Raw genomic sequence first — 19,468 nt, 5'->3', positions numbered from 1 at the left:
GTAACACTGTTTGGAACATTATCAAGACACCCCCCCCTTCAAAAAAAAAACCCAAACCCAAACATTGAACATGCTTGCACGCTCTAAATAAAAGTATTTTAAATCATATTGCTTTTCTCTTGACTTTATTTACATATCTGACCTTGAAGTAACCCAAAAATAATCACATTACGTTACTGATGACATTTTTTATGAAGTAATTTGTAACAGTAACGGAATAAATTGTGCATGTGCGTGTGTGTGTCACTCACATTGCTATGTTCTTCTGTTAGCAGCAGGATCTTTATGCTCTTCATGTTAGAGCTGCGGTCCAGCAGGTCAATAGCCTTGTCCAAGTCGTCCTGGCCGTGCAGAGGGATTGACATCTACACACACACACACACACACCCATACAAGTCTTTGTGAATGATTTGTCATGATAGAAAGGCTACAGTATTAGAGTGAGTGGCGTGAGACTGGATCAATACCTCATTGTTCATATAGTGCAGGTCGAGTTGCTGCCCAAAGACAGTCTTGACCTTTTTCTGGACTTCCTCAAACTGCACAGGCCGACTGAACATCAGTATCCTACACACACACACACACACACTCTCAGGATCTGCCGCAGAGTTGCACACCTAGCATAGCTGTGGTTTTTCCTGGCACCTATAAACAAACCACAGTCTTTTCCTTTTCGGCTTAAATTCCAGTCTGCGAGCTGAGCTAGGGAATGTCTGAGTATCTGTGTGTGTGTGTGCTGTGAAAGGTCATCTGTACTCTTCTGAGTGTGTGCATAATAAAATGTACAGCCTCACACTCACCTTCTCTCTCCGCAGAACTCGAACTTGATTCTGACGTCGTCCTGGAGGGATCAAACAGATTCGTTTGACTACAGGTCCAGACAGAGGACAAAGACGTCTTCATCGTTTTCTGTGTGTGTGTGTGTGTTACCTGTCTGTTAGCCGTGCTAGCAGTGTTAGCAGGCTTGGCTTTGGCCATGTCGTAAGCTGGCATGGGCTGCCGCCTGGTCATCTGCAGCGCCACCAGGTCCTTCATTATGGAATGGAGAGCCTGTCTCTCATCTACACACGGAAAAGCGAGGCCGAGAATTATTAGTAGGAGTACTGTTGTTATAATGACTAATGTTCTGGTTAGCCGTTACTGTTACTCGGGCGCTAGTTAAAGGAGCCGTTTGCATTTCTTAAAGCCTCCTGCTGTCTGTCAGGTGAAAAAAAGAACAACACAAATCGCACCTTTAAGGATTTACGTTCACAAGGGCACTGTATCGCCCGTCCTCGGACCTCAGTGTTAAGCAATGCTGCAAGTTGCTTGACGAATGTGACAAATGTTAAACATTCAAATGATTGCGTAATGCAATATTAGCTATGTAAGGAATAAAACACCCAGTTATAGGATGTGCTGTGACAGGAACAGAGTTACCACTGTTCCACCTCAAAATTGACCCCCCCCCCCCCCTTTTTCCATACCACAACAGTTAAATTTTTCATGTCATACGTTTTCTCCACTTTTAGTTATGTTTACAATTGAGGTCATATGTTTACCTACGCCTTCCATGCGTGCTAAAGGAGGCGACATGATACATTAAGAGCCGGGGGGGTGTAAACTTTTGAACATGATGACTGGTGTATATTATTATTATTTTGTTTAAAGACCTTTTCTTTTCTCCATTTAGTACTACCCTTCAGAAACTACAAAAGATATTTACATTCCCAGAAGGTTCCCGATCATCCTGTTCAAAAGTTTACACCCCCCCCGACTCTTAATGCATCGTGTTGCCTTCCTGATCATCAGTGAACGCTTGATCAGTGAACGCTTGATCATCAGTGAGAGTGAGCGCTTGCGCCTGGTGAAGAACTCACAAAACATAAACGCAGTCGATGATCATCCAGGTAACGACACACGGTATTAAGAATCGAGCGTATGTAAACTTTTGAACTAGTTAATTTGTGTAAATTCAGTTATTATTGTGTCTTGTGGACTAGATGTAAACATCTGTGATGTGAAATCGCTTATTCAGGGCAGTAATAAATAAATAAATAAATAAATAAATAAATAAATAAACCATTTTTTTAATGATCCCTCTTAGATTTATTTTTTTATTATTAATGTTATAGGACGTGCTGTTATAGGAAAACAATCAGTCACGAGGTGGTGTGATGAAGCAGAGTCACCACTGTTCCACCACCAAAACTGTTACATTTTTATTAATTAAACAAAGGCATGTCATACGTTTTAAGTCGAAGTCTTGTAAGTAAGCATGCACACATACACACACACACACATACGCACACACACACACTGAGTCATGTGCCAGTGTAACAGAGGCTTTGAGCAGGAGAGATATGTTTGATCCCTGTTTTTTGAGATCTCGGTTCCTGTGTTTGAAGTGTGAGAGTCTTGGCTTTGCTCACTCAGAGAAGGAAAATAGTCCCACTGTGTAGCTTGGATGGACTTCACACACCTCCGGGGAGAGAGAGAGAGAGAGAGAGACAGACAGAGAACCGGAGGAGCCTCCTCTACCATGTGCAAACCTGCAGCTTGGACCAGCGCACAGTATGCAGGCAACATGACAAGTGTGTTTGTGTGTGTGTGTGTGTGTGTGTTTGTGTGTCTGTAATCTCAGCACTCTCAGTTTCTTTAAGCCAGTAGAGGTGTATTGCACCGATTCACCTTTGTTCTCTTTTTTCCCCCCTCAGAATTCCACATACAGAAGAATGCTGAGAGAGACCGGGAGAGTCAAGGTCACATACCTGCACACCGAGTACATTCAGTAACCTATAGCTGAACATTAACTAGATCCTTTAACTTCGGTATGTTATCCAAGTAAAGGGAACTTACTCATTTTTGCGGTGTTTTTGTGTGTGCGTGTGTGTGTGTCCTCTTCTGGATTCAGATATGGAGTCGTCACACACTTGGTCCTTTGACACCACCCATTAACAGCCTGAGAGTAAAAACATGCAGCTTTTAGACATCTTGAGACGTTATATGATTGGGCATCACAAATGTATAACTCAGTACCCAACAAAAAGACATGTCCACAATTCTCCTCAATTTACTCCAAATGCAGTAGATCAATCTGATGGGTTGTTTTTCTTCCCTTTGTTTTCCACTTTACACTGAAGTTGAAATTCAAAACCCTCGTATCTGTGCTTCAGATGGCAGCAAGCTACATAACCTCCTTTTTAAAAAAAAAAACAACAACAAAAAAATGTAAACAACTGCATTCAGTAATTCGTAGTACAAATTCAAAATGAAACTACATCATCAACTGCACAACAACTCAATCAAATGGTGCTGAAGAATAAATAATAAATAAATAAATAAATACTGGTTGTCTAAGATGGCCGCCGCTACAACGTTCTATTATTCAGTTAAACCGTGACGTTTTGTTCATGTATAAACACGGCCTAAACAACATCGCTGGAGAACGGGATGTGATTCGAGGCAAATATTCACAGCATAGCTACAAATAAATATAAGCTTTCTCCTCAACGTTTGAATGCTGTGCTTAAATTAATTGAATACCCATGCAGCCAGTACGTGAGTTTGGCTGATGAGCCAAATGGACTATTTAATGGAAGGAGAAACACTGCATAACGACTAGGGTTGTTACCGTGTCATGTTTTCGCAGTACGGATTGATGATCATGATGGATTCCTTTTTTTCCTCTTTCATTTCTGGCCCAATCAAGTTCCTTACTCCAGTGGTTCTCATCAGTGAACCACTCTCATCCAGTGGTTTCGTGTCTGGTTATGACTCGTGAATCATTTCCCAACCCTGTCCCTCTGGACTTTCCCTGAACCCTAAAAATTCTGTCACCTAAGCACTAAACATTTTGGCTGTGTAATCTGCTGACAGCAGATGGTTCACTGGCCAACATTCACATCTGATGGAGTCCAAATCGAACCACCGCAAGAATTCTAATATTTGGGATCACGGGGTCCGGTAGAAGAGAGTCGCTTCTGGAGGCTGATCCTGCCAATTCTCTTATACGGATCAGAAACATGGACTCAAACCAGAGCTGAAGAAACTCGAGGTTTTCCAAAATGCGATGCCTGCTTCCTTTCGTGATCGGCTTCGCAACGAGACCATCCGGATAAGATCGGAGAGACGTTTCAATTGAGGTGGTTTGTGTACGTCTGCTGAATGAACACCACCCGGATACCGTGTCAGCTTCTCCGTCGGCAACGGATTGAAGACTGGAAGGTGCGAAGCTCTGCACCAAAGAAGACATGGTCCAAGCAAATCGAGGAGGACCTGAAAAACTTCGGCTGTGCCATTTGCGTTGATTAAAACAGTGATACCATGAAACTATGATGTTTTTTCGCTAGGTTATCATACTGTGACGACTCCAAGCTGTAACACCTCAAATTCACATCATAGGCTTCAGCTTCAGCTCAGGTACCAATACAGCGACAACACTAACAGGACAAAAACTCCACTAGACTACAGTGGTAAGTGCAGAGGCAGTACTAGATACTATACATGATAGAATATATATTATAATATATACTAATATTACAACAACATAAAAAGATCACTGCCTGGAAGGCACTTCATCATTATCACGATCGTTATCAAATAGGGCTGAATAGCTTTACCGATTCTTTTTTCGCCCAAATATGTTTACTTGACCTGAGGCTAATTATTAAATGAGACGCTTTCGTAGCCATGCGTCCTGATTTTCAGATTGCTAACATAATGAAAGGCAATTAAGCCTGAAATCTTGGCCCAAGTCTCGTCCATTGTAAGACATACTGTATGAGTCAGCACGTCGAGTCTCTGGGAGGAACGGCTGCCGACGAACTCGGCCCGTGCCGATCGCACACATCTGTTGTAGTGCGTTGTGAAATTCTGACTCGAAGGTATGAAACTCCAGTAAGCCTTTAAGTCTCATAGTGATATGGTCCAAACACGTGCAGCACATGGGGAGAGGGAAAAAAAAAAAGAAAGAAAGAAAAAAAAAAACCCATTTTGTGTACATGTGTTAGGTTTTCCATATATCTGTGCCTGAGCATAGCAGCGTCGTGAGAAAGTGTGCCGTGCACACGCATATGTGTGCGTGTGTCAGAGGTATAAGCATCTGGACTGGAAAATAGAGGAAACCTGAATTTTGCTGGCACAGAGAAAGCGTTGTACTATTCATCCACCCGGAGAAAAATATGTGGGAAATATTGGCCGTTCAGAGCACTCTCACAAACTGATCCGCATATACGTCAAGCTTTATGCTCGAAAAAGCACACACCATCATAAGGAATATACAGTTATAGAGCCAAACCGTGTCTCGTGTTGGCTTGTGTCTGTTACAACAGAGATAAAAGTCCAGATGTATTTCCTGGAGAGCCATCATCCAGTGATATTGCGATAGCTGTGAAAGTTAGTGCACTGAGCGGTGGCTTGGTTTCCACTGTCTCCTGTATACAGTACACGCTGACCATTTGAAGTTAAAAACAAGCTAAGATACATGCACTTTTTCGATTTTCTCATTCCTTGACTGTGAATAATAATAACCTACAGTCTTCTGGGAAAGTTTTCCTCCGGATTTTGGGGCGTGGCTGTGAGGGTTTGTGTTCGTTCAGCCACAAGAGCGTTAGTGAGGTCAGGGACTGATGTTGGGTGAGGAGGACCTGGGGTGCAGTCGGCGTTCCAGTTCATCCCAAACGTATTCAGTGGGGTTGAGGTCAGGATTCTGTGCGGGACACTCGAGTTCTTCCACTCCAATCATGGCAATCCATGTCTTCATGTAGCTCGCTTTGTGCACAGGAGCACTGTCATGCTGGAACCGGTTTAGACCTCTTAGTTCCAGTGAAGGGAAGTCGTAATGCTACAGCGCACAAAGACGCTGTATACAACCGTGTGCTTCCGACTTTGTGGCAAAGTTCTGGGGAAGAACCACATATGGGTATGAAGGTCAGGTGTCCACATACTTTTGGCCACATATTGTAGCTTCATTAGCAGATGAACTACTTAGAAGCTACGGATAAGTACTAGCTACATACGCTCACCAAGAGGCACAGACGATCTCCGCTACTTCCTCTGATTCATATCAAATAAAGGACCGGTAAAAGATGGAGGAGTTCTCTGGAGATTTTGAGGTGGCAGGTGAATCGGCGAGTAGTCATCCAGTCAAGTTGTCAATACTATCATGCTCATAGAGATGGAGACGTTCACTTGACCACTTTAAGATCTTTATCTTACGCAGGATCTGAAGATACTAGATTTTTTTTTGTTTGAATGAGCCACCCAAGTGCATTAACCAAATCTACATGCACAGCATAAGAGATTTCTGTAATCCAGACAAACATAGTGCAGATGTCTATTCAGAAATATTACCATCTGCCCCTAAACATACACCCACCAAGTAGCAGGTCTCAGGAGTTTACCTCAACAGTGACGATGTCAGCAAGGACCAACATGTTTCGTCTCTGTGGGAAGATCCGCACACACACAAGTATCTCATTACTGATGCGACTTCTATAAACTGCTCTTTTCTAAACCACTCATTACATTACTTCCTCTAAACGTCTTCCTTTGATTCCTGTCGTCTTTTTTCGGCTGCATTCTTTCTCCTCTCTGGTCCGACCACAGGCCGCAAACATAAGCAGCATGTCCGATTTATCCCTGTCGGTACTGTCTGAGAGAAACCATTTAGGCCTTTAATCCAGCGCTGGTTTGTGTTGGAGTTCATCTTAAAAAATGTTGGAACTGCAAAAAAGGCATTCGCGTTGCATGCAGTCATTTGGCAGAGGCTTTAGAGAGTGACTTACGAGTGAGGTAGAATCAAATCCAAGCACGAAGCTCAGGGGTTCACGGTGAATGACCTTGCTGAAGGGCCGGACGTTGGCTTTCTGGCGAGTTGAACTCACGACCGTATGGTAACAAGGACACAACATTCCCCACTGAACTACCACTGCTTGGTCATGTACTTCGTTTTATTAGAACTCTGAGGCTTGGTTGGTAACTGGTCAACAACCATGTTTTTCTCAAGTGCAGTGTAATCATCGATGTTGCAACATGATTGTCTACACAGTGTATTTCCCTAACAGTAGAAAATGTGTCAACTTGAGTAAGCAGAGACTTCTTTAAATGGCAGTTTCTCAGGGTTTGATTGGTTTAATGCTTCTTGCTGTCTTAGTCATAACGATTCTAATTGTTGCGCAATGTTTCACTACGGTTACTACGGTTAACCATGATATTGTATATGGCGCACATTAGATGGCAGGACAACATACCGAATACAGAGGGCCTCAGAATACGTGACACAACCGGCGTTGAAGCTTTTTTGATGATCGCGCTCTTTTGCTGGACCAGGCATGCCGTTCACATGAACGATAACCGCATACCTAAGACGTGTTCCTACAGTCAGCTGGAACACTGTGTTCGAGCTCTCGGTGGACAGCGTAAGCGTTACAAAGATGTGCTAAAAGCAAATATGAAGGCGTGTGGCATGGCTCCAAAGGACCTCGGGGAGCTTTCGGCCCGAGTCTAAACGTGTGCGTACTGTTCAAGACCAATGTGTGCAATGTATAACTACTTATGTGATGTTTGGAAAAAAAATGGTTCGTTTCGCCATGGTTCACTTTTACGGACGACGAGCGTGATGCCACGAAAGCGAGACGCGAGTGTTGATGACGTTTCCCATGCAGTTGACTAATAACTCATGGACCCTCTCCTTCTCAGACACATTGGCCAACTCTGGAAGACTCGCTCCCTCCTCGTTTTTCAACATGAAATTTAAAAAAAAACGTGCGAGTAGTTGCAAAATGCGACCGTTTGGTCTAGCGCGGGACGATAAAAGGGTATCGATATTTATCGACGGTACACCTTTACTGGTAACGATAGAAAAAATGTTCGGTGTAACGTTCGATAAGATGTAAACAGACATGAAGTTTGGTTGCGTGAACGACCCTCAAGCGTGCGCCGTCCCTGGATCACAAACAGCCCATCATATGCCTCGATAAAGGAGTGTGCAAGCAAACAGCCAATAACGAGTTGCGTATCTGTGGGGTTCGGTTGCGCCATCGCCATGTTACATCACATCACACGGACATCACAACACACGGACATGTGTGAAAATGAGTTCAGGCCTGCCGAGAAGATTGTGAATAAAAAAGGACATAGCTCGCCAGTGAGGCAGTTTTTTTTTTTTTTTTTTGGTTTCTTTTCGTCTGACCAACATCAGAACACCGTTGTGTGTAAGTTTTGCGAAGAAAAACCCCGTCCCGCCCAAGCACGGGAAAATAAGCTGCGAGAGACTTGTAGTGCGCATGCGCAGCACTCTGCACATGTACAATGCGTGTGACTTTGAACAGCAGGCAAGTGCTGCTGTTTTGTGTTTTCTGTTAAAATGTCGGCTCTGGAGAGGACAGTGAGTGTCCTCAGAGCAGGAGCTCGGCTCGTCAGACGCGGACCTCGGCAGCGTTAAAGTGGAAGTTTTATACGAGGCTAGGCTAACCATGCTAACAGGCTGAGCACAAACCCGAGCACCAGGAGTCACATTCTGCGCTATAATGCGATGTTGATCTACCTCAATGTTTTACGTTTACACTTTTACATTGCGCACATTCTGTAACATTTTATTGACTGAGTTTCTTTAACACTTATTTATGTAATCTTCATATAGCATATAAGAGAAGATATTTGTTTAAATTCTATTTTGTTTTTTCACTGTTAAAGCTAAAATGATTTCCTGTTTGCCTTAATAAAGCGAGTAAATTAAAAATACAATGGTTAAATTGAAACCTTTTTTGCTACTGGTCTTAGTTTAGAAAACATTCAAATTGATCGATAATTATCGATACCGAATGATACGAAACATTATATCGTGATAAATTTTTTCAGCTGTATCACCAAGCCCACAGTCTAGCGCCCTGACGTCAAGTATCGGTCTATACTCGCACGGATGAACTCATCTGTGACGAGATCTGTTGTATTGACGGCGCATTATTATACGCTCTAACAAAAAAGCCCCTGTCATTTTGCGACCTTAATATGGACAAACCACAGAACTCTCTGAATGCTACACAGAACTATTTTTTAAGAGTACACAAAGTTCCTGTTAACCCTCTCAATAGGTGTAACAGTCAGCCTTGTTCTCCAGTCTGTCAAGGTAGGAACACGTTAAGAAGTAACTGAATAATGTTAGCGCCCTAGATAAAACAGACACCAATAAATATCCATGTTTTTATATATATATATATATATATATATATATATAAAAACATGGATATTTATTGGTGTCTGTTTTATCTAGGGCGCTAACATTATTCAGTTACTTCTTAACGTGTTCCTACCTTGACATATATATGATATATATATATACCTTGATATATATATATATATATATACACACACACACACACACACACACACACACACACATATGAACACTCTGATGTAACTCAATTGGTAATACAAAAATACCCAAACACATCCCGTTAAGTTCTAGTCACTATCAAGAGTTCTTCTTCACAACTGGGTAATGATACAACTTCCACAGCGAGGATAAACCAGCCAGCTATCATTCACTCTCTTCCCACCAAATTAGAAACCGAATAAATGCATTACCTGTTTAATAAGACAAAAGCTCATCTCCATCTGGTCAAGACGCTCTCAATCCTGCTTGGTCTTGGATTGTCAGCCTACCTGTCACTGCACAGTCATAGCCTCCTTTTATGCTTGTAGTTGGCACATGATGACTTTAGACGTATCTGAACTTGGAGTATGACGTATGTGTACAAATTTCGCCGGGACAGCCCCTGACACAGTGCTGACTATAACTTTGTTACACAGATAGTCAGGGAAATTTCTGCCCCATAACCATATATATATATATATATATATATATATATATATATATATATATATATATATATATATATATATATATATATATATATGGTATATATATATATAAATAAAATATAAAATATATATATAGACGGAGACTATCACGAACTGAGTGACAAGCTTATAGTTATTGCTAACACACTGCCAGTGTAAATGACAACAATTTGATTTTAAGCTGAATTAATGCGCAATTGTCAGTAATGTTCCATTTCTATTTACATTCAAACATAAATTTTCCTAATTTTCCCTAAATCTTAAGAACAGAAACCATTACGCGTAGAACGGTTGCAAATGTTTCGATTAAAATGTGCTCGAGTGAAGCCATATCGACGGTGCACATGGTCTTCTGCGCTCACACCGTTCGAGCTAAGCGCAGATTAAATCTCACACTTTTGGCCTTTACTCTAAGCACAGAGTGTAAAAACGAGTGATAGTGACCACGCTGTCTGTGCTACACTACCGTCATGTGACCCGATTATCTGATTGAACACAGTGGTTCTGAAAATGGATTTACACGCTACAGACAAAAAGAACGCGAAATAAAAGAAAGCAACAGACGTTACGAAGAAAGTGCTGGAAAAAACGGTGGTACAGCGGAGGAAATATCGTCGACAGGAGGAACTCAACAGAAGCAAACAAGATGTGTTGTTGTGTCAAAAGGTAAACGTTACAATACGTTGTGCAAGTACTACATTTGTGGTCTTTAATGCTCCCTTCTGTATGGGGACAGGTTTCATCTCGTCTCACTCTGCACAAAAATTCAGCCTACCTAGGCAGTGTTTTAACAAACGGCACACATGGAGAGTGAGAATAATATTTTTAATATTGTGCATGCGTGTCCATTTCCATCTCTCTGATAACCATTTTTACCAAATCAAGCAATTGTGTTGCTACAATTGGCGACATTTCAGTCCCCCGATGTTTTTATTTCTTAAAAACAGTCTAGCAACTCTAGTGACTTTTTGTGCAAAGGTTAGCGACTGTCGTGCACTCCGTATGGCTGACCTCACAACTGCTGGTTATACGAGTTGAGAGAGCAGCCTTGTTACTGATCACCATTGTTCCCAATTTCCAATCAGTGATCACCACTGATCCCAACCACCAATCAGTGATCATCATTGATGCCAACCACCAATCAGTGATCATCATTGATCCCAACCACCAATCAGTGATCATCATTGATCCCAACCACCAATCAGTGATCATCATTGTTCCCAACCACCAATCACGGCTAACCATTGTTCCCAACTACCAATCACTGATCACCATTGTTCGCAACCACCAATCACTGATCACCATTCTTCCCCATGACTAATAACTGATCATTGAGCCCAACCATCACTGATTACCACGTTTCCCAAAAAACAATCGCTGATAATCATTGTTTCCAACCACCAATCACTGACCATTGTTCCCGACCACTAATCACTGGTCACCATTCTTCCCCATGACTAATAACTGATCATCGTTCCCAACCACCAATCACTGATCACCATTGTTCCCCAAAAAAACAATCTTTCTGAGCACACATGAGCTAATTTGCATTGAAATATTTCTTGTGACACCGCTGACTGTTCTCCTGGTCTAACTGGTCTTAATGACGCTGTCATCAGCAACGACTCTGTATCGCTTGTATCCCCTTCCTCTAGCTACAACGTAACAACTGGAATGCCTTTGTTTCGTTTTCTTTCACTTTGCCTTAACCGTTTAGTCTAGAAAGCCTTTTTCAAGCTCTAGGGTTGAGACATGCTACACATGGTAATGTACAGACGTTATACACTACAGAGTTCACTCAGAGCTTCCAGCACAAATCCTTGCTGATGTTCACCAAACCCTCGAGGAGACCGGTTCAAATCATCACTCCTGCTACACAGCGTGAAAAGCCAATGAAAGGTTACCGGCTGCTCTAGAACAGACGGCTTGTTAAGCAGAAATCCGTGCTGGGTTACAGAGAGTGCCAGCAGGTGGTATAAACATGACCTACACTCACAATTGAATCATATTTGACGTAATGACACAGCATCATCACCAAAAGCCAGATTGAAAATAAATGGACGCGGTCCTGCAATAATGCATCTATACTCATGTGATGTATTGATGTTTTTTTGTTGCCCTTTTGCTTTCAGTCTGTTCCAGGAATTCCATCTGGCACTGAATGAACAGGCAATTTTGATGTGTACAAGCGACATTAGTAAGCAAGTCTTAACATCAAGCTCTTGCTGAGCCGAGTTAGGAGAAGAGTAAACACATCGACGTCCGCAAAGGCCTTCAAAGCCTTTTTTTTTTTTAAAATTCAGTCGTTCTTTGAGTTCTGCTAAATAGTTCAACTGTCTAAATATTGGAACATCGCTTGTTTCATTAGAAGCTGTGGTTTGTTCTTTCTTTCTTTTTTTTTTTTTTTTTGCTTACCTCCTTTGTAGCCTGAGAGCACACCTGGTCCAGTTTGGTTTGGCAACAAATTAAAGTATCAGCTTTTTTTAAAAAAACAAAAAACAAAATACCAAGTTAAATCTGTTAAGGACAAAGACTAAGACGTTCTCTGGTATTCAGAAAATGCAGCACAATTCACTCTTATTTTCCATTTTATAATATGCTGCGTTCAACGAAAACACATAACTTGGTATTTCCATCATCTGAATTGGGGGAAAAAAAACAAAGAATAAACACTCCATTCAATTTAGAGAATCGAGAAAGTCTTCCTCAGCCCTGAGTTAAGCTATTGACCTCAAATCAACATGGCTGCCCACAGCATCAACACTAAACAAAGTAGCACTTATTAACTTTTAAGAGCTATTCTGTATATACGTACTATTTGGTTTAGCTCAATCAACATACAAACATAAATGTTTTGTTTTTTTTAATCCATAACACTATACAGTTTGCTGGTTTGAGCAGGTAAATATACATCACTCATCACACTTAGCTGGATAGCTTGTTGCTAACAAAAGACAATCTTGCATGTAGTTCGGTATCTACTGTTGCGGATATATTCTCCTTACATGCTGTGTACACGTGTGATGTTGACTGTTAATTCTCTTCGTTTTACACCAGTCCCTCCAGGATTTCGCGATCGTATTTTTGCGATTGCAGAAATTTACGCAAAATCGAGCAAACGCCGCGATATTTTTTACGCAGATTTGGGCCGGGTCGCGCCGTGTGACGTCATCACGACGAACATGAGTACAGCTAAAAGGTCTCGCTTACCAACAAACATCACTGTAAAAGACGAAACTATTTCGCCAATTCAAGTAGTTTTTCGCAAAAAAAAAAACCCCAACAAAACGCAGCAAAATCAAGCGTTTTTGGCGACAACAATCACCAAAAAAATCCTGTACAGACTGTAATACAAAAACAAGTACTTAAGATCAAGTTGTCTGTCCTAATACATTATTAGCTTAAAAAACAACAGCATCTGTCCTCCAAATAACACCTTTTTAACAGCTTCTGCATTATTCCGGTGTAAAAAAAAACGTCAGAGCAGTATCGGTTATCAGTTGTTACTTAGAACAGTTACTCAGACGTTGAGATAGCGGTGGGAACTATTCAGCAATAACATAAAACAGAAGTAAATTGAGTACTAGAAGTTATAATGCATTAAAAATCTCATTTTTGTTACTGCTGTTCAGGTTGCCTCAGGAAAGTTTTATATAGACAGTAATGTAAATCTCCAGTAACAAATGAGTCACGTGTTATTTGAAATTGGCAGTGAGGACATTCTTTCTCATCACTATTTTTAATTATCTTCTAAATGACTGAACGACTAGGATGGCAAAATTGGACATAGTGCTGATCTCAGAACTCGTTTATGAATCCTGACGCTGCTGCTCCTTTAGTTTTCTAAAGCAACAACAGATGGGTCCGATCCAGCGCTTTCAGTTCCGATGGCTTTGGGTACAGCCAAAATGGATTTCTTACAGCACATGATTTACGACAGATTAGCAGCGTTAAGCTAGCTGAACTAGCTACGTACACTCTCCAGAGACACCGACAATCACCGGTACTTCCTTTGAAGCTTTATTTTCGTATACAGTAAGACAGGATGAGATGAAAATTTTTGTTTGGCTTTTATTCCTAGCTTGGCGGTACATAGGAACTAATTGCAGGTAGGAATGCTATGAAGAAAATACACACTATATCAGTGGTTTTCAAAGTGGGGGCCGCCAGGGGGCGCCTCAACAATTTGGTTTGAAAAATAAATTCTCACTCTCAGACAACCACCCACACACATACACACACAATCAATTCCTAATGTAATGTAATGTAAAGATGTAATTATTAATAAAAAAAAAAGGGGGATATATTCAGAAGTCTGTATTTTTAATGTGTTTTAAAGACATCTTGCAAAAGGGCGGCCTCGGTCAAATGTTAATGCCGTTTGGGGGGCCTTGCCCTGGAAAAGTTTGGGAACCCTTGCACTATATGATTGGTCCTACGAATCATTTGAGCCAATCATCTCAAATCATGTTGCCTGCTGCTGAATTCGGGGCTCGAAGTGAAGGCTGAATTCGAAGTGTAGTGCACTTACAAAGAAAATGAACAATCGCCTGACTCTGTCACTTGCTAGTGTGGACACATAAGATTAAGCTAACATCATGAGTTCACTAATAAAGCTCAGAGTATCGTGAGTTCACACAACAAACGAGGAAGTTTTGGCTCAGTAGTTTAGGATTCAGGACTAATGATCAGCAGGTTGTGAGTTCGAAACTCAGAGGGGTTTTTTTTTTTTGTGATTGTTGCGGGCGAGATTTTTTCAAATAAATTTGCGATGCACTTTGCAGCTATCTGCACATTCTTTGCAGAAGACTACTCCGACTGGCGAAACTGCATTTGCACTCGTTTGTTTCGCACAGTCTTTCGCAGTGCTGTTTGTTGGTAAACGAGACCTTATTCGGAAAACGAGTCCGACGCACATGAATCGAAGAGGGCTTTGAATGAATGCGCGTTGGAATGACGTCACATGGCGCGTCTTGGCCTGAATCTGCAGGAAATCCGTGGAAACGTTGAAAAATCGCAAGCTCCTCCGAACATCGCTGCGTTCGCTTGATTTCACGTTAATTTATACGATCGCAAAATCTTAGAGGGACCGGCTAACACTCATCTCTTCGGCTCAACTGTAAGTCGATTTGGATATCTTCCAAAACGGATAAACGTATAATGACGGGAACCTCTTAGCTTTGTCGTTTCGGTTACCTTTAGACCTGAACGTAACAGTTGTGAAATACTGAGCGGTGGACCATTTTGATTTATTTTGGAAATTGTCTGCTTAGCATTCGGTGAGAATGCTACCGACTCGCACTTTCAGTACTTACTCCAGCGTTTGTGCAGATGTGTTGCGGTGTTCCTTGAGAGAACATTTTCATCACCAAGCACAGCTATTGCACAAGAACAAACTGAGAAGTACAAAAGATGTACGATGGCCAAACACAGCAGCCCCATATGATAACCGACCCTATTCGGGTTCATTTCAGCTTTTTGTTCCACGTAAAGCCGGGTTCACACTGTACGATTCTGCCCACGAAGAAATTTCACGAATCCTAAAAGATCCCTGTAACCCTGGGCCACAATCTGTAATCTATGATCGCTAGTTCGACACGTTCCCCGACAGCCAATTCAAATCCGTCGCGATCGAATTTTTCCTCCGATTGAATTCTGCCAGCGTCAGACGATCTGAGGTCTACAGTCTGGCGTCTCCTACTCCGTAAGAATCTCCGTTCGTGCGTCCGTCTATCGCGTCTTGGCCGTCGTACGGTCCGACATTAACGACGACCGAGATCCTAAAGCGTGACACGGCTTACGGCGGAGGGTTCGCATTCGTACAACAGTCGCAAAAGGACTATTAAAAAAATCGCCCAGTGTGCGCCCGGCTTCAGTTGGAACATGAATTTTATGGCTTTTCCTCCACACACAAACGTGTATCTCATATTTGCGCTATTTGGAACTCAGCAACCAGCATTACTTTGTTATAACAGCAAAAAGAAGCATTGTTAATGACATAATAACAATGACTTGGTGGGGAAAAATCCCATTTCCCTCTATATCCATTCATCACATGTACCAGAGGACGCCATGTCAGTGTTTGATAGTGTACATTTCACCGTAGAAGAATATGACTAGTATCACCTATCCCTTTGGTTCTCACCTGAAACTCGAACACGTGACCTCTCTTCGCGCATGCGCAGGACGAACTATTTGTGTAAATAAGTCTAAGAAGAAGAGTATTTCGGTGATGCCACTGAGATGGAAAGTCCAGCCTCCATTACTCCATGTCCGTCGGGGGAGAAACTGGTGCTGCCATTGTGTAAAAAGCTCCCAGGTGTTAGAAAGTTTAGAATTGTTTTTAAACGCAGACCTCGCTGTCATATGATGGTGCGACAGTGATGGGATTTCTCTGAAGACTTCAGAAAAACAACGAGAAGCCTCCGGCGTCGTTTCATCGTCGCTCTGAGGAAACCTGCAAATAGATGGGAGAAATTCACTCGAATCGGCGAATCTCTAGCTTTAGTTAGTCCAAAAGGTGCAGGAGTAAACGGGTTGCCTTTATGAAATCCATTTAACAGCGTAAGAGAGGAGGGGGCAAAGCGATTTCCGTGATTCTGATGCCTCCTTTTTCTGCTAGCTTTGCAGTTTTTTTCCTTCTTCTCCCCCTCTCACTCTGTGTGCTTTGAAACGGAGGTTTGGTGTCACTTTTCATCCAAAAGAAAACCAGTAATTAACTTTAATAAGTCGCTTAAGCTTAACCAAAAACAAAGCGAAAGTTGAAAGAAAGTACTAGCGCTACAACTGTACGTTTCCGTGACCAAAAAAAAAAAACAACCCAAATAAAATGGCGACTAAACGCTCTCGCGAAGATCTCGACTGACCGTTAATTACGTTATTATTTAAACGTTTGTTTTTAAACCAGCGTCGCGCGCGACACAGAACAACAGAGGCTATCCGGAGCTCGAGACCTGCTTTTCACATAGCAACACGCTACCAAATCGACGAACTGTTCGTGAACATTGTTGGTTGTTAAAATTAAGGAGATTTAAAAAGCCGGACATTTCTAACATATTCGCAAAACACAGAAGCCCAGGATGAATCCGATAAAAAAAGAAGAAGCAACGGGGGAGAAAAGGCAGTTCGGCGCCCACCGGAACCCGTATATTCGTTCGCTTCCTTTAACGACAGGAAAGTTTTTGAATCCTGAAGTAGGTGGAAAGAAAAAGTGGGTCGTCCTCAGAGTCTGACGGTCCGTGCACGCTAGCAGAAACGCATACGGTGGATAAACCTCATATCCGTGTGGTGTAACATGACAGCTTAGTCTAGCAGTGGAGGAGAATAAACAATCGGGGGCGCGCGACTTCTCTCTGCGCGCTGTACGCGGTCTACTGGAGTTGCCAGATCGCCTGATTTAAAACCTCTCAACAGACAAATAATGTTTCAAATACGTTAGTCCAGGGGTTCTCAAACGTTTCCATGGCAAGGCCCTCCAAATGGCATTAACATTTGACCGAGGCACCCCTTTTGCAAGATGTCTTTAAAATAAATAAAAAATACAGACTTCTCAATATATCCCCCCTTTTTATTAATAATTACATCTTGCATCTTTACATTACATTAGGAATTGATTGTGTGTGTGTGTGTTTGTCTGAAAGTTAGAATCATGCATTTATTTATTTTTCACACCAAATTGTTGAGGCGCCCCCTGGTGGTCCCCACTTTGAAAACCCCTGCGTTAGTCAGTTAATGGAGCCCCAAGATGCCATGTATGATTATTATTTTTCTTTCTTTTCTTGTTTCCTCGTGAACACAACTTCATTTTCTGGTGATCTCGACATAGCAAAAGATGTTCTCTCGTCATCTCAACTTAATAAAAATAGTCGTTTTTTTTTAGTTGTTACGGATGTAACAAAAGTCGATTTCTCGTGATCACAACTTAATTTATTTTCTGTGTACTCGACATAACATTTGGTCATTGATTTTATTGTTCTGGAGGCAGCAAAAACTTAGCGCGATCCTGCAACATCATGGATGAACATTTTTGTTATTTTTTTACTTTGATCAGGGACTTTCTCAATCTGAAATAGCTCTATGTCTGTCATTCAGTACGTTTACATGGACAACAATAATCCGATATGAACCCGATTAAGGCGATATTCTGCTTAAGAAACTAGCATGTATACAGCAATTTCTGAATTCCAGCATTTGCTAGATTCTGTTACTGCCTTGTGTCACAAAAAAAGGTAATTTGACTGGCATTGCGAAATATCTTTCTTGATACAGAAGCTTGTGACCAGAAAAGTGTACAAAGAATATCAAAATAACATTCGGACATCAGTTCTATGTAGAGCTGTTAGAGTTGTTTGCTTGGTAGTTTACAAAAGTCATTGTGGCAAAAGAGTCACAATCATTTTACAAATTCAATAAGTGTAAGTGCACTTATTACGTTTATTAATCTGGAATAAGATATTCAACCATAACAGCACCCGTCAGTCTTCTCTTACTGTTACACCATGTGCTTTGAGGAGAATTTGTGGCACAAGAACTGCTGACATTGCTTACAGCAGCTTTAACCATTAGGGCCGACAAAGGCAGCATACTGGGTAGTTTAATATATTCATAAACTTTCATATTTAAGATACTATCACAGGCAGGGATCCAATTAAGAAACACTTAATTAAGTGTTTGATTTAATGTAGTCAATTTTAAACAACTTACCAAAAATGGGGCCAATTCAGCTCTTGGTGTTCACCACAAGAAGAAAGAGCTCATTTTCCCATTGGAGGACAGTAGTCAAAGATTTTTATAAATATATATTTTTAGGAAATGGCGCCACTCAGTGGACTAACATAAATAGTGCACCAAGCTGTGCGTATTACAATATTACAAATACATGGTTAACTCTTCTACCTGCCTTCTGCCATTCTTCCTCTCCTTTCCTTAACACAAAAAGCAACTCTAACACTGACTTTGCAAATGTTTTGGACCTAAAACAATTTCTAAAAATTGACAACAACGGCAAACAATAATAATAACAATAATAACCTTTAACTGCTCAGCTCTGTTTGGATTGAACTCCACCCTGATTACTTTTCAATAATTTTAGATAAACAAATTAACTCTCAGACAAATAACCCAAGGGGTACAGGTATGTGAAATATCACATGATATGACATTCATAGGTGTCTCAAATACTTCTGATCAATAATAATAATAATAAATATAGCTGCAAGCAGCAATACCAGGGTCAAGCCAATTATCGGCACCATCAGCAACAAAAGAAGTTCTGTGACGTTTTTGGTTAGAGTCCGACGAATAGTGTATAGTGTATAATGAATAGTGTACGAGAAGTCAGAAAAAGTCAACTTTCATCTATCTTCTACCGCTTACTCCTTCTTCAGGGTCATGGGGAACCTGGAGCCTATACCAGGGAGCATCGGGCACAAGGCGGGGTACAGGACAGGGTGCCAGTCCATCACAGGGCACAATCACATACACACTCGCACACCCATTGATACACTACAGACACTTTAGACACGCCAATCAGCCTACCATGCATGTCTTTGGACTGGGGAGGAAACCTCCGCAGCACATGGAGAACATGCAAACTCCGCACACACATGGCCCCGGCGGGAATCGA

General features: G+C 41.5%; 1 protein-coding gene across 3 annotated transcripts in view; it reads right to left on the bottom strand.

Moving 5' to 3' along the window:
• The window catches only part of map3k3 (mitogen-activated protein kinase kinase kinase 3), a 35,449-nt gene extending 18,257 nt beyond the window's left edge, over positions 1-17,192 (bottom strand). The window contains exons 1-7 of one of the 3 annotated variants that reach the window (XM_047162144.2): positions 15,989-17,192; positions 3,057-3,178; positions 2,839-2,941; positions 931-1,061; positions 801-841; positions 468-567; positions 252-365 (exon numbers count right to left, since the gene is read on the bottom strand). In XM_047162144.2, the coding sequence (XP_047018100.1) occupies positions 252-365; positions 468-567; positions 801-841; positions 931-1,061; positions 2,839-2,842 (390 nt within the window). In that variant the 5' untranslated portion in view covers positions 2,843-2,941; positions 3,057-3,178; positions 15,989-17,192. The remainder of the gene's footprint in view (positions 1-251; positions 366-467; positions 568-800; positions 842-930; positions 1,062-2,838; positions 2,942-3,056; positions 3,179-15,988) is intronic. The other 2 variants (XM_017452488.3, XM_047162142.2) reach the window with 2 other exon arrangements.
• Between the last annotated feature and the right edge of the window lie 2,276 nt (positions 17,193-19,468).

This window comes from Ictalurus punctatus, chromosome 2 (assembly GCF_001660625.3).
Source record: "Ictalurus punctatus breed USDA103 chromosome 2, Coco_2.0, whole genome shotgun sequence".
NCBI classification, from domain to species: domain Eukaryota; kingdom Metazoa; phylum Chordata; class Actinopteri; order Siluriformes; family Ictaluridae; genus Ictalurus; species Ictalurus punctatus.
The sequence above is the reverse complement of the archived record's forward strand: the minus strand, read 5'-3'. Positions and strand labels throughout refer to the sequence as shown.